This window comes from Equus caballus, chromosome 13 (assembly GCF_041296265.1).
Source record: "Equus caballus isolate H_3958 breed thoroughbred chromosome 13, TB-T2T, whole genome shotgun sequence".
Classification (NCBI taxonomy): Eukaryota; Metazoa; Chordata; class Mammalia; order Perissodactyla; family Equidae; genus Equus; species Equus caballus.
The window spans coordinates 30,763,746-30,789,831 of NC_091696.1; the positions used below are offsets into that span (position 1 = coordinate 30,763,746).

The window sequence follows — 26,086 nt, forward strand, 5'->3', positions numbered from 1 at the left end:
AAACCAGAAGATAGCAAGGATGACTCAAAACCCAAGTGCCCTCTGATGGGCAGCCCCTTACCTGGCCATCCATCTTTTGAAGGACAGAAGGCTGGTGACGGCTCTAGGATGATAATGACAGAGCAGAGAAACAGGAGGGGGTTTGAGTCTCTGGGACCTACCAGCAAATAGAGTGGGTGGCTCACCTAAGAGCGGGGAAGTGAAGGGAGGCTGGACCCGGGAGCTCAGCAGGGGGTCAGGAGCTGGGATTGACCGAAACTCCAGCTTCCCGCCAACCCCACCGCACCTCCCACCCACTCTGGGAAGGGAAATTACATTTCCCCATTTCAGCAAGGGGTGGTGAGGAGGGAAGACTGAGTGAATGCAAAGCTGAAAGTACAAGCAGGACGGAAAGTGAAACCGGGCACAGCCCCCAGTATAAGACTCCCCCTACCCGGGAGATGGCTGGCCAAAGAGGCTGGGCCCCGCCATGGGCCAGACGGCAGGCGACCTTGGCTGGCGTGAGTTTGAGGCCAGGGCTGGGGCCAGAGGGGTGGGAGGCTTGGTTGAGACTGGGCAGAGGATGGGAGAGCTTGACCGTGTGGATGGAGCCAAGGGCTGAGGGGCAACAACTTGGCCAAGACTATACAGGATACAGCTGATTGGAGGATGGGAACGAAGTTGGCACGAATGGGGAAGAGGGGTTAGGGGAGAGGGGTGGTGGTTTGGCGAGGGCGGGGTAGAGGATAGGACAGTTTGGCTGGCATGAATGGGGGAGAGAGGTGGAGGCGTGGTGGTTTGGTGAGGGCTGGGAAGAGGTATGAATGGGGAGAGTTGGGCAGGTGGTTTGACCAGGACCGGGACTAGGTGGATAAATGAAGAGTTTGGCTGGAGTGAATGAGCAGGCTCCAGACAGCCTGGCTGAGAACTAGAGCTGGCTAGAGGAAGAACAGCAGGAGGGGTTGGCACGAGTGGGAGGCTGGGGGCACAGAGTCAGCAGCCTATCTGGGTCAAGCGTTATAGTTTGAAGCTTGGAAGGAGGTTCAATCTGTAGTTGGTGACTGAAAGACTCAGAGGCTAGAACCAGGGCTATAGGCAGAGGAGCAGATGGTAGGGCCAGAGTAGGGACCAAGGGCTGGAGGATGAGCACAGAACCCTGAAAGGTGGGGGCCAAGGGCCCAGGATTGCTGCAGAGGGTGAGGAGAAGCCAAGGGAAGTGTCTGGGAGCTCCAGAACTCCGGCAGGAAGTGGAGGGTCTGTAGGAAATGGCACAGCTCAATTCTGGGTGGACGATATCCACCAGGGCCTTGGGGCACCTATTCTCCCTCAACATAGAGCTAGGAAGAACCCCACTCTGCCTTAAGTCTCTAGAATGCCAGAGTGGCCCCCAAGCCAGGGAGCCTGAACGCTAGACATGGCAGGCACTGCCCGCCACCTCTGGAAGTCCATGGGGGAAGTGGAAGGACCCACTTAGTCTTCACTGAGAGGACATTTCAAGGGGCAGAGCCCAGGGGTTGGAGGTCAAGAATGGATAGGGAAGAGGCATGGAGAGGAGGGCGTGCAGGAGCGGACGTAGACCTAGGGGCCAGTTTTGGTTTGCGTTTTGAGGAGAATTGTGTAACGACAGTGATTGCTAGATTTCCTCTCCCTGAGGGAGAAACTGCTGAACACCGCCCTCTTCCCAGAGCACCCGCCCCACTGCCCCTCTTCCTTCTGTCCGGGAAGCACAGGGCAGGAAGCTTTCCAGAAATCAGCTGGTCTGACTCTCCCATTTTACAAACGGGAGCCTGAGGCACAGAGATAATAAGCGACTTATCAAGGGAAGAATCTAGATGAGAAAGAGAGGTTCTGCCTCCCATTCCAGGCCCTCCTCCCCCTCTTTGTACCCCCTGCTCCTCCCACAGTGCAGAGTGACTCACCTCCCTTGGTGGAGGCTGGACCAATCTGTCCTTCTAACTCCGTGGGATAGAGCCTCCAGCATTGCCAGCCCACACCTAGGGCCCTAGGTCAGGCCATCAGAGCTGCCTGGCTAAGCCCAAGGAATCCTTGGCAGAACAGGATGTGCTCACTCCAGGGGAGGTGGCTGTCTCCTCTGAGTTCCTTGGGGGAAGCACACAGGTTCTGCATTTGGGCGGATCTGCAATCCAATCCCGGTTCCCTCACTCTCTGGCTGTGACCTCAAGCAAGTCAACCTCACTGAGTCTCACTTTCCTCATCTGCAAAATGGGGAGAATAACAGCACTCAGGCTGCCACACACAGTTATGCAGTTTGTTCACTAAAAAAGACGCTTGGCCAAGGGAGTTAGTGGGGGTCAAAATCCAGCCTGAGGTCTGCTTGCAAGGGTGGGTACTCTGTGCAGGGTTGTGTCTACCTGGGGGAAGGGGCACTTTCCTTTCATTCATACAGAGATGCCATATGGTGTCCTCAATAGCTTCCATCTCATTAGTGGTTTTAAAGGGTCTGTGAGAAGATGCACCGTGCTTGCCCAGAGGGCAGGCTCAGAAAAGGCACGTTCCTTTCCTTCTCCCAAGTTCTTCTTAAACCCTCCCTTCATCTTGCCCACCCTCTCCCCATCTCTCCAGGGCTCAGTCTTTTGCTGCTCTCCTTGCTCCTGGCTCGAGCTGGTGTATGGGGATTCCCAAGACCCCCAGGGAGGTCCCCCCTGAGCCTGCAGGAGTTGCAGAGGGAGTTCAAGGTCAGCCTGCACCTCGCCAGGAAGCTGCTCTCCGAGGTTCGGGCCCAGGCCCATCGCTTTGTGAGTCTCCCTAATGCAACTGGCTCTGGGGATGGGCAGATCCTCAACGCCCTCTGGCCCCACTAACAGACTTTGCCCCACAGGCTGAATCTCATCTGCCAGGAGTGAGCCTGGACCTCCTGCCTCTGGGAGACCAGCTCCCCAACGTTTCTATGACCTTCCAGGCCTGGCGTAGCCTCTCCGTGAGTTGGGGCAGGGCTGGTGGGGTGGGGCAGGTGAGCTGGCAATTAGGCTCAGCTGGGTGAATGGAGATGAAATTGGGGATTGAATTGAAGATGGATGTGGGCATGAATTGAGGGATAGAATCTGGATGAGGTTGAGCATGTCGTTGGATACAAAGATGAAGCCGGAACAAAGAAATGCAGTTAAGAAGAAGGTAAGAGTGAAGCTGGGCATGGAAAGAGGTGGGGACAGGAATAGAATGGGATTGGGGAGAGAGATTATTATGGAGGAGGGATGGAGTTGATGTAGAGATGTGAATGGGGATAGGTTAGGGTTGGGAAGAAACCTGGGGATGAGAGTGAAAATGAAGTGGAGGATGGAGAAAGGACAGGGATTGCTAGTGAGGATGCGAGTAGAATGAGGTTGGGATAGAGTTGGAGATGGGATGAAGAGAGAGTGAAAATGAGCCTGGACATATGGAGGAGGGATGGAATTGGGATTAGGAATAAGGAGAGGAAAAGAGTTTGGAGACAGGATGAAAACAAGTGAGGAGATGGAGATGGGATGGTAGAGAAGGGAACAGAATGGGGTTGTGGATAGAGAGTGATAGGACAATGGAGATGGGGTTAGAGTCAGAGCTAAGTTTGGGCATCGGACTGAAAATGAGTTTGGTAAAGGAGATAAGACAGAGGTCAAAGATGGTGGAGATGGGAATGGTGGTGAGCATAGGAAGGGAGCGGAGATGGAGACGGGGTTGAGGATGAAAATAGATACGGAGATGGAATGGAGATTGGATTTGGGGATGTGAATGGGACCCAAAGAGAGATGGAGTTGGGTTTGAAGTGGGTCATCCTTGGCCTGTGAACCATTCCTGACTCCCTCCCTCTCCTTCCACAGGACCCAGAACGACTCTGTTTCCTCTCCATGACACTTCGGCCATTCCATGCCCTTTTGGGAGGGCTGGGGAGCCAGGGGGGCTGGACCAGCTCAGAGAGGATGCAGCTGTGGGCCATGAGGTTGGATCTCCGGGATTTGCAGCGGCATCTCCACTTCCAGGTAGAGTGCCCACCCACCCTCCTCAACCCCAGAGACCAACACATGAAATTGAGGCTCATTGCTAACATCCCCTGGCCACAGGTGGGATAAGTCGGGAGGAAGATACTCCAGATCCTCTGAGTATGTGTGTGTGTGTAGCTGCACCGTGCCCTGGCTCTGACCCCTCAACCTCTGCCTTCTTTCAGGGTCTTAGCCTTAAATGAGAGAATAGCTCTGAAGCACCCGAGACAGCATGTGGCCTCAGCAGGCCCTACAGCAAAGTTGCTTCCCTTCCCCCTCATTCTCTGACATCACCAGATCCTCCTGAACATTTCAAAGGAAAATAGAAATTTTACCGTTAATAAAAGGAGAATAGAAAATGCAAGCAGCATAAAAACTAACTATATCACCTTTATGCTCATTTCTGATCCTAGGACGACCCTTAAGAGAGGAAATTCCGGAGCCCAATGCCCAGGGCAATCTTGGATGAGTGAGCTATTGCTCTGTGAGCATCATTTTGCTCTATGACTTTCATTTCCTTGAACGAAAAACTCAGGCAAGACACATAAGGTGATGACAGAAAGGAAGATCTAAAGTAGGGGTTGTCAGGGGAAATCACGATCTTGTGGTGTCTGATGTCATTCTGTACCACCCGGCACACAAAGGAATGACGATTCACTCAGGGTCTCAGCCTGGCCATTCTCTGACCTGTGGGCTTCTCCTCACAGGTGCTGGCTGCAGGATTCAACCTCCCTGAGGAAGAGGAGAATGAGAAGGGGAAGGAGCTGCTCACAGGAGCTCCAGGCAGCCCCTCACAGACGTCAGTCCAGGTGTCCTGGCCCCAGCTCCTCTACACCTACCAGTTGCTGCACTCCTTGGAGCTTGTCTTGTCTCGGGCCGTGCGGGACTTGCTGCTGCTCTCCCAGGCTGGGAACCCAGCCCAGGCCTTGGGGTGCCCCACACCCAGCTCCCAGCCCTGATGGAGTGAAGCCATCCATCCCCCTTCACTCTTTAGGACTTTAGGACTGGAGTCCGGGCCAACAGGACAGCCTCCAGCTCATTTGCCTTAGACAAGGCAGGACTCCACCGGCCTCCCATCCCAGACCCTACCCAATAATTTAAGGCCCCTCCAGTCCTTGCCAGATATTTATTTCTTGGATATTTATTTATTGTTTAGGGAAATGATGGTTTATTTATTGTTTCAGAGCTTGCTAGTCATCCTTGGGTAGGCTGCCATGCAGGGTGCCTAATAAAGCACTGTCACCCTCTCTCTGCCTCGGCTTCTTTTCAGAGAAGGGGTGGCCTGACACCCAAAGGGGGCCTGGAATGGAGTCTGCAGCCTCGGGACCTCAGACCCCTCTCTGCTCCTAAATTTTGCAGATTCCTGGCCCACTTTCCTCAACTCTGGCTTGCTCAGCTGGTGGTTGCCACAGTAACTAGCAGAGCTCTGAAGCCGAGCTCCCATTTTGGAAGCTCAAGGTGGCTGGTCTGCTTCCCAGCAAAGTGATGGCAAATGGAGCTCTGTAGGCCCTCCTGACCCATTTCCTCTGGGCTGGCTTCAAGCCCCGAGGTTTGTGTTACTCCTACACAGCTCTCTGAGGCCTCGGGGAGCAGGCTTGGAGGTGGGCGGGCGCGGGGGCAGTCAGAGAGGGAAGGCTACGGGGTGGACTGTCTCAGTCACCTCAGTCCTCCAGATAGGCGAGACAGGTTGGGGAGGTAGTCAGGACGGGCCATGAGACGGGGTCCCGGTGGGGCAGGTGGTCCGTCAGCTGCCCTGGAGACTCAGACTCTTTAAGTTCATAGTTCTCACAGACATCTGGTTCTGTCTGCTCCGTGAATGACACACCAAGAAACTAAGGCCTAGAGAGTGGAAGAGGTGCATCTAAAGTGGCAGGGGGGGCCAGCCTGGTGGTATAGTGAAGTTCACGTGCTCAGCTTCGGCAGCCCAGGATTCGTAGGTTTGGATCCCAGGCATAGACCTCCACACCACTCATCGAGCCAGGCTGTGGCGGCATCCCACATACAAAATAGAGGAAGACTGGCACAGATGTTAGCTTAGGGACAATCTTCCTCACCAAAAAAAGCAAAAAACAAACCAAAGTGGCAGAGGGAGTCAGGCTGAGCAGGGTTCAGCTGAGCCTTCTGACCCTCACTCAGGACCTGGCTCCCAGGGTCTCGGGTCCCATTCACTGGGGCTTTGGCTGGCCCATTCTGGCTTGCAGTTCCTGCATCATGCCGAAGTGTGCAAGGCCAAACCTGTAGATGGAAGACAGGCCATGGGAGCTGGTCTCCGGGTGTCCGCAGCCTCCTTCCCAGCCCTGCTGTCACCTCACCCTGTGCTTACCCGTGTCCCAGGGGCCTTCTCCTGGTCGGCACTGGGGTCCCTTCAGGCCTTGGGGGGCTGGGCTCTGGAGGTTCCTCTGGCTGGAGAAGTCTCTGCTCAGGGGCTGACAGCTCTTCTTTGAGTGGTGGGCTAGGAGGCTCCTCCTGCTGCTCAGGGGCAAGAGTCCGTCGGAAAGAGGGCCGGCAGCGACGCTGTGAGGAGCTACGAGAGAGGAGTACACGGCTCCTCGGGACAGAGACATCCAGGAGCGACCCGGGGAGCAGGGCCTATAGGGAAGAGGGCACAGAGTACTAAGGGGCCAGCTTCGAGATTCTGCTCTATCTGGCCGTGGACCCCACCTGGAGCCCTCACCTCATTCCAGCTGCCATGGGCATCCCCTCCAGTACTTTCTGCAGACTTGGCAGGTGGCCCAGGCTCAGCCTCTGTGTGGTCCTGGTTTGTTGACTGGCCCTCCTGGCCCTGGACATCCACCAGGTTTTCTGGATCAATCTCCTCGGCCTCTGCCCTCTGGTCTCCAGTCACCTCAGCATCCTCCACAGCAAGGAGCCTTCGTGCCTCTGCCTCAGGGTGGTGGTCCCCACACTGCCCTTCTCTGCCTTGCCCCTGCTCCCTTACTTGCCACCCCCCAGCCTCTTTTTCCAACAGGGTCTGCCCTCCTGGGAGCCCCTTGGCCTCCACTATGGCCATGGTCCCCTCTGCTCCTGCTGCCTGGGAGCCTGAGGTAAAGCCATCCATCCCACAGCTTCCTTCTGCCATGGTAGGTTCCCCAACCTCTGCCTGACCTCCCCAGGGCTCACCCTCCCTGGCCTCAAAATCCTCTGCTTGGCCACTTCTGCCGGTCACCTCCTCCTCTGCTGAGCCCTCCAGGCCAGACTCCCGCTCACCTCTGTTCTCTCCCTCTGCAGCCTCCACCAGCTCCACACCTCCCCCACCTTCTCCCCCTTCTGAACCCCAGCCTCTCCCAAATGTTTCCCCAGTCTCTCTTTTGGGCCCTTCCCCAGCCCTGGCAGTCCTTCCACAAAGAGCTGCCTTATCATTCACAACCTCAGCAGCCAAAGAACTGTCCCACGTGTCCTCGCTGTCCTGGAGGCTCAGAGCTGCCTCCTCCAGCCTCCAGCCTGTCTCGGATGTTTGGTTGGCCCCCGAGGGCACTGCAGCCTCCAGCTCCTCATCCTTGGTTTCTCTGGCATCTGACTCTCCCAGTGGCTGGCCTCTCCCTGCTTCTGTCCCATGCCTTCCACCCGGTTCCTGGCTCTCTGCTCCAGCGGCCTCTCCCTCCTCTGCTCCACACTCTGCTTCTGGTAGTGTAGACTCTTGGCCTCCTTCAGCCTCAGCCTTCAGTGCCTGGCCTTCTGCAGCCTCCACCTCTACCTCTTCAGCATCTGCTTTTTCCTCCTGAGAGTGTCCTCTCTCCACATCCCTCCTCCTCCTCTGGTTTTCCCAGACTTCTGCCTCAGAGGTATCAGGCTTCACATACCCCATGTCACTAGGATATTCCTCCAGGCTCCCTTCTGTCTCCTCTTTGCTCAGGGCTGGAATGCTCCAGAGCTCTTCCTTACACGCCTGTCCTTCCTCAGGTTGCTCTGTTGGGGTCTTGGGACCTCCTGTCAGCTCAGGCTCCTGGCCTTCACTGATTACGTGCTCAAGGCCACCCCACTCCACTCCTGATGCTTCTCGATCCATCTGAGCCTCCTCCTCACTCCTCTCCCCCATGAACTCCTTCTCAGGCCTGGCCTCTGGGGTTGCCTCCAAGTCAGTATCACCTTCAGCCTCATTTGCAGCTTTGTCCTGGGGAAGCTCAGCCTCTGCGGCCTGGCAACTCTGTCTCTCTTCCTTGGCCTCCTCTGCCTGCACCATCTCCTTCAGACTGGCTTGAGCAGCCCTGATCTCTGAGTCTTGCCTTCCCTCAGCCTCTTTCCCACCCTGATCTGCCTGGATCTCAAAGCCCTCCCCAACTTCCCCCTCTGACTCCTGGTCTTCTGCAGCCTCTCTTCCCGCTGTCTGGTCCTTAGCCACTTCTTTCACTCCCTCAGTTTCCAGGGCTTGGGTCTGTTTGGGGAACAGGCTCACCTCATCCTCTCTATTCTCATCTCCCTCCTCCTGGTCTCCCTCGTAAGCCTCCTCTAGGGCCCAGACTCTCCCAGTACCCTCTGGGATCCTTTTTCCTAGGACTGCCCCATATTCTCCCTCTCCAGCTCCTAGGAAGTCAGCCTCCTCCCTGCCTGAGGCTGCCCCATCCTCAGATTCTTCCCCTGTTTCCTGTGTCCCCTGCGCCCTTGTAGTTTGGCCATCCCCCACCACTACCACCACCTCATCTTCCCTCCCAGCCCCTTTAGCCCCAGGACCCTGGATCTCCTCTGCACCTGCCTCCTTGAGTACCTGCTCTGTCTCCCTGGCATCCCCTGCCACCTTTTGCCTATCAGCACCGGCCTTCTCCTCACACTCCCTGTGCCAGGTCCACTCTGACTCCGCCCCTCCAGCCACCCCTGGCTCTCTTGCCCTGACCTCTTCCTCCTCCTCCTCCTGTTCCCAGGTTCTCAGTGTCTCCCTTTTGTTCACTTCCTGCTCTTCAGGTTCGTGGCTCTCCTGGGCTTGGCTACTCCTGTCTTGACCAGCCTCAGACCCTGTCTTGGACTTTTTCCTGGCCTCCAAGGGAGCACTTGGCTCCTGGCACCTGGTGGCCTTGGCTGCCTCCCAGGCTCCAGCGTGCTGCCTATCTGCTTGAGACCCATGGGAGCTGCCTTCTCCCCAACCCCAGGTCTGTTCTGTAGTTGAGCTTCCCTCCTGGTCTCTTCCAGCCTCTCCTGGCCTTCTCACCCCTCCATCCCCCTTGCTTTGGCTGCTGCCAAGGTCCCCCAGGGCCTCCTGGGCTTCCTCTTCCACAGGCCTCCCCCGCCTGTCTGCAGCCACCTCCCCCAGTTCCTCAGCTGCCCCCGCCTCCCTCTTCTCCACAGTGGGGACCTCATCTCCCATAAGGTAGGAGACAAAGGCACTGAAGGAATCCTAGAAGAAAAGGGGGAGGGGGCAAAGGCATTAAGGGGAGGCCCAGCCCTCTCTCTGGGGGCCCTGTACCAGAGAAGCTCAGGATAAGGAAGAGGGCTTCTGGGATCTGGAAAGAGAAGGAGAGCAGGATCTGCAGAAGAAATAGGAAAGGGCCTAGATTAGGGGTATGTGGATGTGTTTGTGGAAGTGAGGGGACTGAAATACAGAAAAGAATGGGCTAGGAGGCTACCTGATGCTGGGGAAGGAATCTCGAGTCTGAGGAGAAGCTCAAAGGGAGGAGGGAAGGAGAGGCCCCAGGGAACAGGGTGAAAGTCTCTGGCATCCCTTTGCCCTTCTCACCAGTGCCCCCCTCAAGGCCTGATGCAGCCCAGGGAGATGTAGCCGGAGGAAATCCATTCTTTCTGTTCTGTCTATGTGTCCAGAAGGCTGATAATGACTGTCCCCACCCACCAAGACAAGCCAGTCTTCCCCAGGACCTAAGACACTTCCTCTTCCCCTGCCTCTCCCTGACACATCCCCACCCAGGCCCTGCCCACCCTTTGCAATGCCCTCAGCAGCTTCCAGACTAGGCTGGGAAAAGGGTGTGTATCACCCAGGGAACTCAGGTGCACCTTTAGAGCTAAAGGGCAAAGGAGGAGGCCAGGAAGAAGAAAGTGGGAGCAGGAGAGCTCAGAATGGGGGAGAGAGAGAGGGTGCATTGCATGTGGCAATTGCAGCTCAGCTGACTCAGGTCTTGTATTCACACCTCAGCCATTTCCGTCTCCCCCCAAGCCGCAGCCACTCTGTGAGAGGAAGCTGGGGTTTGTGGTTCCTGTTTTGCCTGCGGACAAGGAGTAGGAGTGAGGAGGGGGCTGGTGAGAGCCCTGGCTTCTCATTTCAGCATCATTAGTGCTTCCCCGAGAGGAAGAAGGGACTGGATTGGTGGCTCCAACGCCTGTTCCCTCGTCTGTGGTCATTCTTGTGAAACAAAACTTGGCTAAGCTTTGTATTGTGGTTATTTGTATCTACCTCCCACCCTCCTGTGAGTTCCTTGAGGGCAAAGGCCCTGTATGACATGTTGCTGAATTTCTAGATCCCTGCATGGGTAGTAGGACCCTAATTTTCATTGGTTGAGTGACCTGGGAAGCAGACCAAAGGGGGCACATTTCAAACAGCAGTCTGAATGCCTGGTGGTGAGAAACAGCTGGTAGAGTTGGGCACTAGTTGTTGGAAGTCCAAAGGAGAGATTAGCAGGGGAAGGATGTGATGAAGAAAATTCAGGATGCTGCTTTACCACCTAGGAGAAGGTAAGAGAATCAACTCCTTATTTCGGACCACGTGAAGTGACACCTTGATGTGCACCTGTTCCCCTCGTCCCATCTCAAGCCCCACTTTCCTAATTTCTTTTCTTTTCTTTTTTTGAGGAAAATTAGCCCTGAGCTAACATCTGCCACCAATCCTCCTCTTTTTGCTGAGGAAGATTGGCCCTGAGCTAACATCTGTGCCCATCTTCCTCTATTTTATATGTGGGATGCGGGCCACAGCATGGCTTGATGAGTGGTACCTAGGTCCATGCCTGGGATCTGGGCCAGCAAAGCCCAGGCAGCTGAAGCAGGGAGTGAACTTAACCACTGTGCCACCAGGCCGGCCCCTCCTAATTTCTAACTAGGGGAACTAGATGAGATCACAGGATCAGAATCTCGGGCCTTAGAATCAACTGGTCTGAGCACCCTTGACGCAGGCATGAATCCTGAAGCAGCCTTAATGGCTCCTTGCCTCTGGTGCTCTATTTCTTAATGCTAAAAGGGCCTCTGAGGTGACCTTCACGTCTCGCATTGTATGATCATCAGTTAAGTTTCCTTTTTTGCACCTCAGTTTTCCCATTTGTAAAACCGGGGCTTGGACGACTACTGTGATATTCTTTGGTTCTAGGATAATTTGGGAGAAGGGATCACTGAACTCCTTGGATACTGCCAATAGATAGTTCATGAAATCCTCCTAAGTGGGTGTTATTTTTATTTTTGGTTTCTAAACCAATCTAAGGGCAACAGATAGGAATAAGTATGACCTGAAGCTGGCCCTCTTTGTTCCCAGCCAGAAACAGGCCTGTCTGAAACGAGTAGCCAGGTGACCATATTTGTTTCTGGCAAGAGAGGGCCTAGAGAGGAGCTGAAGCTGCTAACAGCCATGATTAGTGCTGGCACGATACGGTCAAGGTCTCGGGCGCTGCTAATCTAACGTCACCGCTCTTCTTGCCGATATCACTTGCTCCAGTTTTAAACCAGCTCTTCGAGGGTCCCCCTAGTATGTCCCTGCTCCATGCCCCGAAGCTGGGAAGTCCTGAAACGAAGACATAGAGAAGACCCGGAAGTGGTGAGGACCTCCAAGCACGTGATGGGAGACCCGCCTGTGCTGTCACATGACCCATCAACCTGGTGTTCCCGGGACAGGAATGTTCAGAAACTCTTAAAGGTACAAGCTGCCCGGCCCCCTGCTTTAGAGGGGGCGGGGGCAGAGTCCCACGGGTGGGGCGTGGTGGGGCGTTCCAGGGGGCGAGATGGAGCGCGGAGCGTGATGGATCGGCGGGCGCGAGTGCAGCAGGGAAGACGGCGCCGGAACTGGCCAATGAGGCGTTGATCCTTCTCACCTGTCGCAGACCCTCATCCACCCTATCGGAACCAACTCTGAAATCTCGCTGACGTTGGACCCTTCGGGAGACCAGAACTTGATGCCATGGGAGGCTGTGCGGGCTCGCGGCGGCGTCTTTCGCATTCCGAAGGTGAGTATTCCCGCCCATCCTCAGCAGATAGACTGCCTCGGCCTGCGATCTTCCTGACAGGCTCGAGAACTGGCTCGGCCCCTGGAGAACACCTCTGGGGCCATCGTGCACCTGAGAGTGGGGTGGGGTCATGCCCACTTCTCGCCCTCGCAGAGGAGACCGCCCCGGAACCTCGGCCCCCTCTGCTGGACCGTAAGGGCGTCGATTGGAAGAACGCGGTGGGCTTCTGGTGAGTGGCCTGAAGAGTTCAGCAGAAGTAAAAATGGGATGGGAAAAGGGAGTTGAGCTGCGAAAAAGGAGCTGAAGCCACAAATATTTACTGAACCAGTTTGCCCTGCAGCCTGTAAGTTTCCCTAACTTCACTCATTTACTTAGCACCCTCACGTTTTGGCCAGATCCCCATACCACCTGGAGGATTACTTACTTCATGTTTTTACTTCAACCAGCCTTTCAATTTGTAAGTACATAGATTTTTTAAAAGAAAACTTTAAATCACTACTCGAGACGGAAAGCCAACATTTCCCTAATACATGTTTAAATAAATACATCGCTTCTTTTTGAAAGATCATTCATCTACCTCCTAAATCATTCAGATACTGAGCCTTGGAAAATACTTCTCGCACTAACCTAAACATCCAGGTCTTGCATGGCAGATTGGGCTGGAGGTGACTTCCCATGGGACTCTGGAAGAGTCATATAATCCTCTAAGCCTCGGTTTCTCAGCAGTAAAATGAGAAAAGCAGTAGTAGCACTTCCTAGGATTGTGAAAAGGACACATGAGATCTCTGTGCTGGAGCCGCTTTCCTTCCCATCACTGAGCACAGCACTGGGAGATGAGAGTAAGTGAACAAGATCCTTCATGGATCGTGAAGGACTTCGGTATGACCTTGTTTTGATCCCTACAGCACTCTGTGAGGTAGTCAGGAGAGAAATTTGTATCCCCATTTTACACATGAGTAGGCTGAGGCTGCTCAAGTAGGAAGTGGCAGACTTGGGACCTGAACATAGTCCTTTGGGTTTCAAGCCCCAGGATGTTTCTACTGTACTGTAGGGCATCAGAGACGCTGGAGCAGTGGATGAGGAATGCCCCAGGAACTGAATCATGGTGGGAGCTTGGAGGAAAGAGTCGTCAGGGATGACTTCCTTCTCTTCATGGGGGAGGTCTCAGAGATTAGATGTAAACCCAAGTCTGTAATCCCACAGACCGTATTTCTAACCCTAACACTGAATGAAGATGGGGTCTGATGATAGAGAAAAAAGAGGGAGCTGATTGAAGGCACAGGTAAAGGGGAGGTTTTGTGCTAGGACTGTGGATAGATTCTAGGCCTGAAAGGAAGTTAAGATCTGTTCTTATATGTCAATTATATCTCAATAAAACCGGAGGAAAAAATCTGTCTTGCTCACTCCAGGCTCCTGGGCCTTTGCAACAACTTCTCATACGTGGTGATGCTCAGTGCTGCCCATGACATACTTAGCCACCAGAGGGCACCCGGGAACCAGAGCCACGTAAGTGACGCTCTCTCCTACCACCATCATATTTAGTCCCTAGGTGAAGATGAGGGAGTCACCCTGGGGCAGAGGCCCCCTTGAAAAAGTCATGGAGGTGCTGGTCCGGTGGCACAGGGGTTAAGTTCGCAGGTTCCGCTTTGGTGGCCTGGAGTTCACCGGTTCAGATCCCGGGTGTGGACATGGCACTGCTTGGCAAGCCATACTGTGGTAGGCGTCCCACATATAAAGTAGAGGAAGATGGGCACGAATGTTAGCTCAGGGCTAATCTTCCTCACAAAATTAATTAATTAATTTAAAAAAAGAAAAGAAAAAGTCATGGAATGGGGTGGCCAGGGGGTGGGGCAAGGGGGCTAAAATTCCCAGTCTCCCAGACCTCAGAGCAGGAAGGGTCTTTAAGAATCATTGGGTGCCAGGTGTACAAACTCAGTTGTTGGCTGGGTAGGACCATGGTCTATGGCAGAGTTTTTTAATCTCAGCACTGTTGACATGTCAGGCTGGATAATTCTTTGTTGTGGGGCTTTCCTGTGCACTGTATGTTTAGCAACATACCTAGCTTCTATCCATTGGATGCCAATAGCATACCACACCCTACCCCCTCCAACTTGTGACAACCAGGAATGTCTCTAGACATTGGCAAATGTTCCCTGGGGAGTAGAATCACCTTCAGTTGAGAACCTTCTGTCTATGATGAGCTGGAAGGCACATGGCCAAGGGGAGCAGCTGCCATTTTGCAGATCCAGCAGGGAATTTGGCTTAGGCTTAGGGTTAGGGGATCAGATTTTCTGGAAACTCAAATTTCTTAATGAAAGCTTTTGAATGTGTTACCCAAATAAAGTCCATTTACAGGGCCATCTTTGGCCTGTGGGTCATTAGCTTGAGGTTTCTATGGAAACCTCCCTGTCCCCATTGTGCACATACAGAAACTGAAGTCCCAACAGGCCAGTGTTGACCCAAGGTCATGCTTCACGTTAGAGCAGTGCTGGGACTGGAGCCAGGCCCTGTTTGTCTGTACTCCTGCCTCCTTGGGTGAAGGACTTTCTTCTCTCCCATCAGGTGGACCCAGGCCCAACGCCCACCCCCCACAATAGCTCATCTCGATTTGACTGCAACCCTGTCTCCACGGCTGTGAGTACCCATCTGGTCCTCCCCTTATCCAGGCCCTGTGGGTCTACACACCACCTCTACCCACTCAGCACCTAGCTGGGACTGCCCTGAGTGTAATAATTAAGACTGCCATTTACTGAGCCCTTTCTGTGTGTAGTATATGGTGTGGTCATTTAATCCACACAATAGTACTGTGAGCTAGGCACTATAATCATCCCCATTTTTCAGATGGGGAAACTAAAGCTCAGAGAATGTGAATGCCTTGACACACAGCTAAGGAGCGGCAGAGCGGGGATTTGAACCCAGATCTGTCTCACTTCAGATAGCAGATAGTTTGTAGCAGGTCTAATTGGCCGGTCCCTTTCTTTCCTTGGCCACTTGGTTGGGAGGTTTGTCCCTGGGAAGTTCTGGGGTTTCACTCTGTTCTCTTGTCCTAGGCAGTGCTCCTGGCAGACATCCTCCCTACCCTTGTCATCAAATTACTGGCTCCTCTTGGCCTTCATCTGCTGCCCTACAGGTCTGGTAGGGGTGGCAGGAGGAAGGGCAGGTGGAATCTGAGAGTGGGGAGGCTGGGAGGGTAAAGGAGGTGGGGGGAGGCCTGGGGAGCTGAGAGCAGAAGCTGACTTTTCCCTTCCCTCCCCTGTCTCCCCCTCAGCCCCCGGGTTTTTGTCAGTGGGGTTTGTGCTGCTGGAAGCTTCATCCTGGTTGCCTTTTCTCATTCAGTGGGGACCAGCCTGTGTGGTAAGCGTGAGGTGTTGTGTCAGGTGAGGGGCCCAGAGAAACCACAACAGGGCATTTGTGGGAGTGGTCTCCCCAGCTTCCCAGAGGAAAGGGATTATTTTTGTAACCCTCAGAAACCTGCTAGGACTGTGAAATGAGGTCAATTTGGAGGGGCAGTTGGTGGGGAAGATGGAAGGAAGTGGATGGATTAGATGGAGATTGAGATGAGCAGAGTCACCAAGACTCTATGAAGAGGGCGGAGGAGGTGTCAAGGATGAGTTCTTGCTCCTGGTTTGACCACTGGGTGGATGTAGGTCTCATTCCCTATGAGAGGATGGGCAGAAGACGGGGTTGGTTCATCTTCAGAGCTGGAGCCCAGCCTGACCAAGGGATCTGTTTTTAGCCCCTCTGAGCTCATGCAGAGGTGGCCATGGCCAGACGTCTCAGGGGACTGGGGCTGTCAGGGAAAGGCTAGCTATGCTGTGCCTGTCCTCTCCCCAGGTGTGGTCTTGGCTAGCATCTCATCAGGTCTGGGGGAGATCACCTTCCTCTCACTCACCGCCTTCTACCCCAGGTAAGCAGGCAGAGCAAGGATGAGGGAGAGGAAGTCCCCCTGCTGACTTTGGTCCTTCTTAGTGCTCCTGTGTTCTCCTTCTCAGGGCTGTGATCGCCTGGTGGTCTTCAGGTACTGGAGGAGCAGGGCTGCTGGGGGCATTGTCTTACTTGGGCCTCACCCAGGCTGGCCTCTCCCCCCAGCACACCCTACTGTCCATGCTGGGTATCCCTGCCCTGATGCTGGCCAGGTAAGCAGCCCTGGGCTGGGAGGAAGGGGGGTTCACAGAGAGAGAACTTGATCATGATCCCAACCTTCAGATCCCTACAGCCTTGTTAGGAGGTGATGTGGGTTCTGGACTCTGACAGGCCCAGGTTTGAGTTCTGGAGCCATGACTTGTTAGCTGTGTAGAGTAGGACGAGTTGCTTCACCTCGCTGACCCTCTATTTCCCCATATGTCACCTGGTGGTAGTTCTCCTTGCTTCCCCATGAGGTGACTTTCGTGAAGCATCCAATATATTATGGTTCCCAAGATGATTTGAGGGGGACAAGGATGGACTTTATTTTGCTAGTTTTGTGTGTATTTCCATGTGTATTAGGAAAAATATTTTATCTAGTGAATCAAACCTGTGATTTCACAGATCATTGCGTAGGACAAGGCCATGTAGAAAAAGTGAATCAATTTAGAGGAAAATATTAAGTAAAAAAGATTGTATACAGGAGGAACGTGGATATGGTGAATATCGTGAAGACAAAACATGAGTGACTGAAATTTGGGACATTCTTGCCCAGCACAGAAGGAGCACATAGTAAATGGTAGCTAGAGCAATCATTAGAATAGTAATGACGTGGAAACAGAGCTGACTCGCGTGGTGTGAGTCAGGAGTCAGAATGAGGGCCCATGGGTAGAAGCAACAAGGAGACAAATTTCAGCCCAAGAGAAGGAAGCCTTTTTCCACATTTGGAGCTCTCTGGCCGAGGATCGCATGCTTTGGGGGAGTGTAGAAGTGAGGGGGTGGCTGCCCTGGGAGGGAGTGGCCTTTCCAGCCCTGCAGAGGCTCTTTGATTTCATCTCCATTCTGCCCACTCCTAGCTATTTCTTTTTGCTCACATCTCCTGGGCCCCAGGACCCTGGAGGGGAAGAAGAGGCAGAGACAGCAGCTCGGCAGCCGCTGATAAGCAGTGAGGCCCCCGAGTTGAAGCCAGGTAGGAGACACAGTTGTTCAGAGGGGTCACTTTCTCTCTCTGAGTTTTAGTCTCTTCCTGTCTACAGTGGACGCAGTCAGGAGGGGAAGGGGACGGGCGTGCTGGGTATGGTAAGAGCCAGTCACATCTAGTTAAGAAATACTCATTGAGTTCCTCCTATGTGCCAGGCCTGCCATTCACTGGGGGTGCAGTAGCGACTAAGACAAGGAAATGAGATGGATTCGTAAACAAATAACAGAGTCAGAAACATGTTATTTTCACATATTGCTTAAGTGCTGGAAGAACATAACACAGTTTTGTGCTAGAAAATGACAACTAGGGGGCAATGGAGAGGGGCCTTAGAGAAGGTGGTGGTCCATGAAGGCCTTTTTGAGGATGTGTCTCTGGGCTCAAATATGAATGACAAGGAGTCAGCCCTGTGGACATTAGGGTGAACAGGTTCAAGGCAGAGGGAACAGCAAGTGCTAAGGCCCTGCAGTAGGAATGAGCTTGGTGTTCAAAAAACAGAAGGGGCCGATGTGCCTGGGATGGAGATATACAGCCCTTGAGCTGTACAGGAGCCATCCAGAGGTCTCACCTGGTTAGTTCATTTTTTTTTTAATTGTGGTAAAATATATGTAACATGAAGTTCACCATTTAACCATTTCTGATTGTACAATCCAATGGCATTAAGTGCATTCACACTGTTGTGTCAGCTGGGTGATTCTTACACACCAGCACCCCTTCGCTGAGTCAATGTGCCCATCTCACCTGCCCTTCTCTCCCTGCTCCCCTGCAGACTACAGCCCAAACCTCTCCCTTCAAGAAAGATGGACCGTGTTCAAGGTATGGCTGGTGGCTGTGGCGTGTGCCCTGTGGCCAGCGCCTGTCTCCCAGCCTTCTTCTCATGTCTTCTGACTCTTCCAGGGCCTGCTGTGGCACATCATCCCCTTGGTCGTGGTTTACTTTGCTGAGTATTTCATCAATCAGGGACTTGTGAGTGAGGGCTCCTGGGAGGGGTGTGGAAGCAGTGATAGAGGGGGACCCACATATCCCCGTCCTGTTCCCTGTGTGTTCTTTACTGCAGTTTGAGCTCCTCTTCTTTCGGAACACATCCCTGAGTCACGCTCAGCAGTACCGCTGGTGAGAAGAGTGAGGGTGGGTGGCAGGACTGGCAGTGGGCTGAAAGGGCCCCTTGATGATAAGGATGGGGGTTTGGAGGGGCTGCCCTGCCGATTAGGCTGCGGAGGGGCCTCCTCCTACTCCCTGCCCCTATCTAAGGTATCAGATGCTGTACCAGGCTGGCGTCTTTGCCTCCCGCTCTTCTCTCCGCTGCTGTCGCATCCGCTTCACATGGGCCCTGGCCCTGCTGCAGGTACCAAGACCCTCGCCCTCACTCCCTACCCACCTTGGCTCCCAGTTTCCCTGGGCCCCGAGGCTTCCCTCCCTCAGCAGGAAGTATTTATTGCACATTGTCATGCCCTAAGCACGAGGAACAGAGGCCAGTAAGGCCCTGTGTAAAATGTGTGACCTCAGGAGCCAGACAAACCTGGATGCAAATCCCAGCTTCTGTACCCAGTAGCTGTGTGACTTAGGGCAGGTCTCTGAACCAGTCTGAGCCTGGGTTTCCTCATCTATAAATCGGGTGTGGCCAACATCTACTTCTCAGGGTAGTTGTAGGAAATGGAGATGAGAAGAATGAAAGAACAAGATTTTGTATTGTGTTTAATCAGCTAGAAGCACTTAATGATTATTTGCACAAGCTCATGCCGAGACACAGGCTTTCAAATAATGTTGTAACAATAAGAAAATGTACAGGGGCCGGCCCGGTGGTGCAGCAGTTAAGTTCGCACGTTCTGCTTCTTGCCAGTTCGGATCCCAGGTGCGGACATGGCACCGCTTGGCAAAAGCCATGCTGTGGTAGGTGTCCCAAGTATAAAGTAGAGGAAGATGGGCATGGATGTTAGCTCAGGGCCAGTCTTCCTCAGCAAAAAAGAGGAGGATTGGCAGTAGTTAGCCCAGGGCTAATCTTCCTCAAAAAAAAAGAAAAAGAAAGAAAATGTTCACTCTGTTCTGGATGGTTAATGATAATAGAAGCAGTGACGTTGTAGTCAATGGGTTATTTATCTCAAGATTGGTGAGCAAATTGAACCACACACAGCGAAAGTAGTCTAAAGCTTTAAGTAAACAGACACCATTCCCTACAACAGTCTAATAAAAGTAGTTTCACAGAACCAGCATCCACTGTTTCTAGGTCGCATGTCTACAGCCCTTAAGGTCACTTAAAATAAACCTTCAATGATTACGGGAGAGTCCTTTGTTGTTTTTAGTAAACTTAATTCAATTCTATGATAACAAGATAAGAATAAGTATAAATTACACTTTAATGTTATGGCAATAGCAGGTAAATGTTCTCTTTCTTCCTTTTTATCTTAAGCAGGACTGCCAGCTTAGGGCTTTGTACCCCCGAAGTCCCAAGTTGTTGTGTCAACACTTGTTTTTTTTTTTAAAGATTGGCACCTGACCTGACATCTGTTGCCAGTCTTCTTTTTTTCTTCTCCTTCTTCTTTTTCCCAAAGTCCCCCGGTACATAGTTGTATATTCTAGTTGTGAGTGCCTCTGGTTGGGCTATGCGAGATACTGCCTCAGCGTGGCCTGACGAGAGGTGCCATGTCTGCGCCCAGGATCCGAACCCATGAAACCCTGGGCCACCGAAGCGGAGCGCACGAACTTAACCACTCGGCCATAGGGCTGGCCCCTGCGTCAACACTTCTTAACTCAGGCTTCTTCATGAGATTCAACTAAAATGTGTAGCTTATGATTTTAGCTATAATTTTAACCAAGGCTGCTTCGTAGAAATAGGGACTTATAATCATTTAATTCCATTACAGAAAGCGCCTAGCTAATGCCACAGATGAAAGTGTTTGGAGTGTTTCACCCATCACATTAGTATTACCAGGGCATGCTTTAAATGCAGATCACCTCGGACTGAATGAATTAGAACCTCTGAGGGCGAGGCCTTGTGGGTACCAAGATCCCTAGGTGATCCTCATGTGCATCAAGCGTGTGAACCACCGTGGTGACCTACACACTGGGAAGGCAACCCTGTGGGCTCAGGGCTGGGATAGCGGGATCCCCTGAGGGGCTGGGGCACAGAGGAGGGACCTACACCCTCTCAACCTCCGCACTACTGACATTTGGGGCCGTATCCTTCTTTGTTGTACGGCTGTAGGATGTTGAGCGGCATCTAGTGGCCTCTATCCACTAGATGTTGGTAGCAAACCACCCCCCTCCGCCCCGCCCCGGGCAATTCTGACAACCAAGAACATTTCCAGACGTTGTCAGATGTCCCCTGGGCAGCAAAATCACCTCCGATTGAGAAACATTGATTTAACCATAGCCTCAGGATGGTAAAATGGGGGGAACTCTTGGGAGAAGGAAATGAGATCATGGGAGTGAGAGTGATCCTGATTCCAGCTGAGGCTGTGAGTGGTGGTGACTAGGAGATGCCAAGTGAGGGAGGGTGGATAGCATTCCCAGCGGTAGGAGTGACATGAGCACAGGGCGGGACGGGGAAGAGAGCTACAAGGCCTAGGGGGCTGGGAATGAGGTAGGGAGAAGGCTTCACCCAGATCCCAGAGTCTGGGATGCCAGCTGGGTGTTGGGGTTGATCTAGGCCTGTCAGCTCTCTCCCTCATCAGCGTCTCCCAGACCCAGGGGCCACTGGACAGGGTGGCAGCCTCCCTTCCTGTCTGCCTCTGGTCCCAGACTCAGCCCTCCCCTCTGCCTGCACCCACAGTGCCTCAACCTGGCCTTCCTGCTGGTGGACGTGTGGTTTAGCTTCCTGCCAAGCATCTACCTTGTCTTCCTGATCATTCTGTATGAGGGGCTCCTGGGGGGTGCAGCCTATGTGAACACCTTCCACAACATTGCCTTGGAGGTCAGCACCAGCTGGGCGAGGGCAGTGGGTGGCCTCTCTGGGAAAGCCCAGGGCAGAAGTGTCTAGGACAAGCCTCACCCGTGCACCCCACCCTCCCCAGACCAGTGATGAGCACCGGGAATTTGCCATGGCAGCCGCCTGTATCTCCGACACTTTGGGGATCTCCCTGTCAGGGCTCCTGGCCCTGCCTCTGCATGACTTCCTCTGCCACCTCTCCTGACGTTCCGGCTTCTTGGGACACAGAACACACTGACCTGGGCCTGCACTGATGGGCAGTCAGGTCAGACACCTGGGCCCACAGCCCAGCGCCCATCCATGAGCTCTGACCCTGGACTTCCCCGCACAGCTGGGCTGCAGAAAAGTGCTGATTCCCCTTTGAGCGAGGGGCAGCAACCTTCTCCTGCTCCCATGCTGGTCTCCAGGAGTTTGTTCCTAACATTATGGCTTCGGAATAAATGCCTATTTTGTCAATTGACTCTTGTGCCATTTTTCTCCTTGAAAAAATTTTTCTTTTATTATAAAAGTAATACAAGCCCACTTTGGAATGTATACAGGAGAGTGTAAAGAAAGCATTTCAGCAGATTTCTACCTAGTCTTTGAGGCTTTACTTATTTATTAATTCATTTATTTATTCATTGATTCATTCACTGTATGAGGCAATCTATACACATTTTTTCCCAACATATAAGTTTTCAAACAAAGAAGTTGAAAGAATTGGGACTCAAGTCTGCACCACCTGAGTTCTGCAATGAACGTTTCACTATAGAGGTTTTCTTAAGTACCCAACTTTCTGTCCAAATCAGTCCATTCGTCAGTCCATCTTATTGTTGTGATGCATTTCAGAGTCAGAGGCTGGTTTCAATGCACTTCCCTCTAAACACTTCAGCATGCAGATTATTAACTAGAGTCAAGTATTTTTGCAGGGTCCTTTTTTGGGTACAATTTATACACAGTAAAATGCACAAATCTTGGGGCCGGCCCTGTGGCTGAGTGGTTAAGTTTGTGCGCTCTGCTTTGCAGGCCCACGGTTTCACTGGTTCGGATCCTGGGCCTGGACCTAGCGCCGCTCATAAAGCCGTGCTGAGGCAGCATCCCACATAGCACAAGTGGAAGGACCCACATTGTCTTGTTAACATACAGATTGCTGGGCCCACCCCCAGGGGCTCTGACTGAGGAAGTCTGGGGTGGAGGCCAAGAATACGCATTTCTGTCATAGACCTAGGTGCCACCGATGCTGCTGTGCTCGGCACCACGCTTTGAGGACCACTGAATTATACTTTTCCTTTAAAAAAATTCTTTATAAGCCTTTTTTTTTTCTTTCCACTTCAAAAAACTTAAAAGTCTGCTATTCAGGCCAGGAACTGTTTTGTAGGCTATATAAAAATAGGTTTCATTTTGATGAGTGCATAATATTTCATCACAATGGATCTTTACAACTGAGTCATTCTGTTAATGTTGGCCGTTTAGCTTGTTTCCATTTATTGTTATTATTAAAAGTAACCCTTTGTGCATTAGCTATTTTTTTATACATGGAGTATTTCTTTAGGATAGATTCTCAAAAGTGAAGTTGGTAGGAAGGAGTATCTTTAGGTTGTTGCTATGTCACTACATTGTTTTGTGAAAGGTTTTTTGTTTGTTTTGCCAGTTTACATGCACCAGTTGTGTGTGTGTGCTTCACAGCACTGGGTATAATGATTTTTAATTCTTTGCTAAGTAGATGAGTGAAAACACATTCAATCTTCATTATTTTAAAAAACTTTAACAGCTTTATTTTGTTTTTTTATTTTTGTAGGTTTTTTTCTGCTTTTTTACTCCCCAGATCCCCCAGTATATAGTTGTATATGTTAGTTGTGGGTCCTTCTAGTTGTGGCATGTGGGACGCTGCCTCACCGTGACCTGATGAGCGGTGCCATGTCCGTGCCCAGGATCCAAACCGGCGAAACCCTGGGCTGCCGAAGCAGAGAGTACGAACTTAACCACTCAGCCACAGGGCCGGCCCCTTAACAGCTTTGTTGAGATATGCTTCACATAGCATAGAATTAGTTTTCAGTATAATCAAACATATGTGTGACCATCACCACAATCAACTTTGGAATGCCTTTATCACATCAGAAAGAAAGCCTGTACCCTTAAGCTATCACCTTTCATCTACCCATAGCCGTAAGAAACCACCAGTCTGCTCTCTGTCTCTATGGATTTCCCTATGCTGGGCATTTCATATGAAAGGGAGTCATATAATATGTAGTCTTTTGTGACTGGCTTCTGTCATTTAGCATGATATTTTCAAGGTTCATCCTTGTCGTAGCATGTGTCAGTACTTTATTCCTTTTTATGGCTGAATATTATTCCATTGTATGGATATGCAACATTTTGTTTATCCATTCATCAGTTGATAGACTTTTGGGTTGTTTCCATTTTTTTTGGCTATGATGAACAATGTTGCTATAAACATTTATGTAAAGGTTTTGTGTGGACATATGTTTTCATTTCTCTTGAGTAATACCTAGGAGTAGAATTGCTGGGTCATGTGGTAACTCTATGTTTAATCCTTTGAGGAACTGCCAGGATGTTTTCCAAAGTGGCTGCACCATTTTACATTCTACCAGCAGCGTATGAGGGTTCTAATTCTCCACCTCCTCACTAGTATTCGCTATGTTCCATTTTTGTTTGGTTTTGTGCTTTGTTTTATTATAGCCATCTAGTGGGTGTGAAGTGGTACCTCATTGTGGTTTTGATTTGCATTTCCCTGACGGCTAATGATTTTGAGCATCTTTTCACGTGCCTATTGGCTGTTTGTGTACCTTCTTTGGAGAAAAATGTCTGGTCAGATCCTTTGCCCATTTTTTAATTGGATTATTTGCCTTTTTATTTCTGAGTTGTAAGAGTTCTTTATATATTCTAGATACAAGTCCCTTATTACATACGTGATTTGCAAATATTTTCTCCCACTGTTTGTTGTCTTCTTGCTTGATGGTGTCATTTAATGCAAAACATTTTTTAATTTTGTTGAAGTCCAATTTATCCATCTTTTCTTTGGTTGCTTATGCTTTTGGCGACGTATCTAAGAAACTATTGCCAAATCCAACGTCATGAACAATTACCCCTATGTTTTCTTCTGAGAGTTTTATAGTTTTAGCTCTTACATTTAGGTCTTTGATCCATTTTGAGATGGGGTGGTTTTTTTTTTGCTTTTGGGTTTTTGGATTTTCTTTTGCATGTGGTGTGACGTAAGGGTCTGTGCAGAAAAGAGTTAACATAGCGAGCCTAAACTAATAAGCTTGTAAAAGCCTCCTTGCAAGGTTGGCCCCTTGGGTGGAGTTTGGGAACTTAGATTTCAGGAGGATTCCCACCATTAACTGCTAAGAGTGGCTCATACTGACTAACCTGTTTGTACAAACAATATGGGTTTTTTTGGTGTGGGTTTTTTTTTTTTTTTGAGGACGATTAGCCCTGAGCTAACATCTGCTGCCAATCCTCCTCTTTCTGCTGAGGAAGACGGGCCCTGAGCTAACATCCGTGCCCATCTGCCTCTACTTTATATATGGGACGCCTGCCACAGCATGGCTTGCCACGTGGTGCATAGATCTGTGTCTGGGATATCCAGGATATGAACCTGCGAACCTCAGGCCACCAAAGCAGAACGTGCAAACATAACCGCTGCACCACTGGGCCAGAGCCCAAACAATATGGTTTTGTCAACCTTAAAAATAAAGCAGCCAGTTATTTTACCAGCAAAACAAATTTATACGGGATAGCCAAAGAATTTCAATTTGGTATTTGCATGCAATGGCAGACCATAGGCAAATCCAACAAATAAGGGAGAGGAATGTTATTTTATAGAGAAAAAGGAGGAAATTGGGAGGAGTTGTTTTAAAACAAAAGTCCATTGGAGAAAAGCAAGAATTCAGGGTGGTGACAGTTTCTCATTGCCTGACTTGCTGGGATAGTCGATTTCTGTTTGGGATGTACTGGTACATTTCTTCCTGTAATTAACGATTTTTTGCTGTTGATGACTTCTGTTAGGGTCTGTAATTGATGATTCTTTCTATGGAGGACTTCCTTCTTTTGGGGTCTGTAATTGACTATCTTTCCTGTAATTGACCTTCAGTAGCACTGCGTGGGAGCTGCCCTTCCAGCCTCCTAACACCACTTTAGATGAGGTTTTCCTTTATTAATGTTCACAGTTTATACTGAACATCTACTTTTCTTCTGGGAGTCTGGAATTTTGGTATGTGCAGTGCCTATGTGACCAACCCCCAATGAGCACCCTGGCACTGAGTCTCCAATGAGCTTCCCTAGTTGCCAACATTTCACATACATCTCAACTCTTTGCTGGGGGAACTGAGTATAGCCTATGTGACTCCACTGGGAGAGGACCCTTGGAGGTTTCCATCTGGTTTCCCTCAGACTCTACCCCATGTGCCTGCCTTTTCTCTTTGCTGATTTTGCTTTCTTTCCTTTTGCTGTAATAAATCATAGCCAAGAGTATGACTATATGCTGGGTTTTGTGAGTCTCCCTAGTGAATCATCAAAGCTGAGGGTGGTCTTGGAGACCTCCAACATGGGATCCAACTTCATTCTTTTGCATGTGGATATCCAGTTGTCCCAGCACCATTTGTTGAAAAGACTTTCCCTGTTGATTTGTTTTGGCACCTTGTTGAAAATCACTTGACTGTAAATATGGGGGCCTTTTTCTGGACTCTCAATTTGATTCCACTGAATATATGTTTATTCCTATGCCAGTAAAATAATGTCTCAATTACTGTAGTTTTGTAATGAGTTTTTGAAATTGGGAAGTGTGAATCTCTTACCGAACCTGAAGTGAGTTCGCTCACCCGTTGCGCAACAAGCCAATCTCTGACACCGGGTGTGGTGGAAGAAAGTAGGAATTTTATTTTTGCACAGCGCTTAGCAAGGAGAGAGGGCAGCTAACGCTGAAATCCCAAACTCCCCGAAAAGCTAAAAGGAAGGGTTTTTATTTGGGGTTTTAGGTAGGGGAGGGAGAGCATATGACCTTGCTGGTCGGAGCTTTCCCACC

At 51.2% G+C, this 26,086-nt stretch overlaps 3 protein-coding genes across 8 annotated transcripts; 2 read left to right on the forward strand and 1 right to left on the reverse strand.

Annotated features, from left to right (window-relative positions):
* The first annotated feature begins 346 nt into the window (after window positions 1–346).
* On the forward strand, window positions 347–5,200 carry IL27 (interleukin 27). Its single transcript, XM_001496628.5, has 5 exons — window positions 347–500; window positions 2,563–2,735; window positions 2,819–2,917; window positions 3,795–3,953; window positions 4,661–5,200. The coding sequence occupies exons 1-5, from the start codon at window positions 470–472 to the stop codon at window positions 4,910–4,912; spliced, it is 714 nt and encodes a 237-aa protein (XP_001496678.1). The 5' UTR covers window positions 347–469; the 3' UTR covers window positions 4,913–5,200.
* Window positions 5,077–9,747, reverse strand: APOBR (apolipoprotein B receptor). Its single transcript, XM_001496643.5, has 4 exons — window positions 9,619–9,747; window positions 6,628–9,279; window positions 6,277–6,542; window positions 5,077–6,188 (listed from the first exon to the last, which is right to left on the reverse strand). The coding sequence occupies exons 1-4, from the start codon at window positions 9,673–9,675 to the stop codon at window positions 6,119–6,121; spliced, it is 3,045 nt and encodes a 1,014-aa protein (XP_001496693.3). The 5' UTR covers window positions 9,676–9,747; the 3' UTR covers window positions 5,077–6,118.
* Window positions 8,895–21,523, forward strand: CLN3 (CLN3 lysosomal/endosomal transmembrane protein, battenin). 6 transcript variants are annotated; one of them, XM_023616049.2, is made up of 17 exons: window positions 8,895–9,034; window positions 11,533–11,730; window positions 11,915–12,037; window positions 12,191–12,266; window positions 13,447–13,543; window positions 14,600–14,671; window positions 15,088–15,167; window positions 15,306–15,391; window positions 15,872–15,944; window positions 16,030–16,173; window positions 17,017–17,129; window positions 17,908–17,954; window positions 18,036–18,104; window positions 18,196–18,251; window positions 18,390–18,483; window positions 20,908–21,048; window positions 21,149–21,523. In XM_023616049.2, the coding sequence occupies exons 3-17, from the start codon at window positions 11,992–11,994 to the stop codon at window positions 21,266–21,268; spliced, it is 1,314 nt and encodes a 437-aa protein (XP_023471817.1). In that variant the 5' UTR covers window positions 8,895–9,034; window positions 11,533–11,730; window positions 11,915–11,991; the 3' UTR covers window positions 21,269–21,523. The 6 variants fall into 6 exon arrangements, with proteins under 6 accessions (XP_023471817.1, XP_070088099.1, XP_001502160.1 ...); XM_001502110.6 differs by lacking the exon at window positions 8,895–9,034 and adding an exon at window positions 10,303–10,565; XM_070231998.1 differs by lacking the exon at window positions 8,895–9,034 and having other exon boundaries at window positions 9,784–11,730.
* The last annotated feature ends 4,563 nt before the right edge of the window (window positions 21,524–26,086 follow it).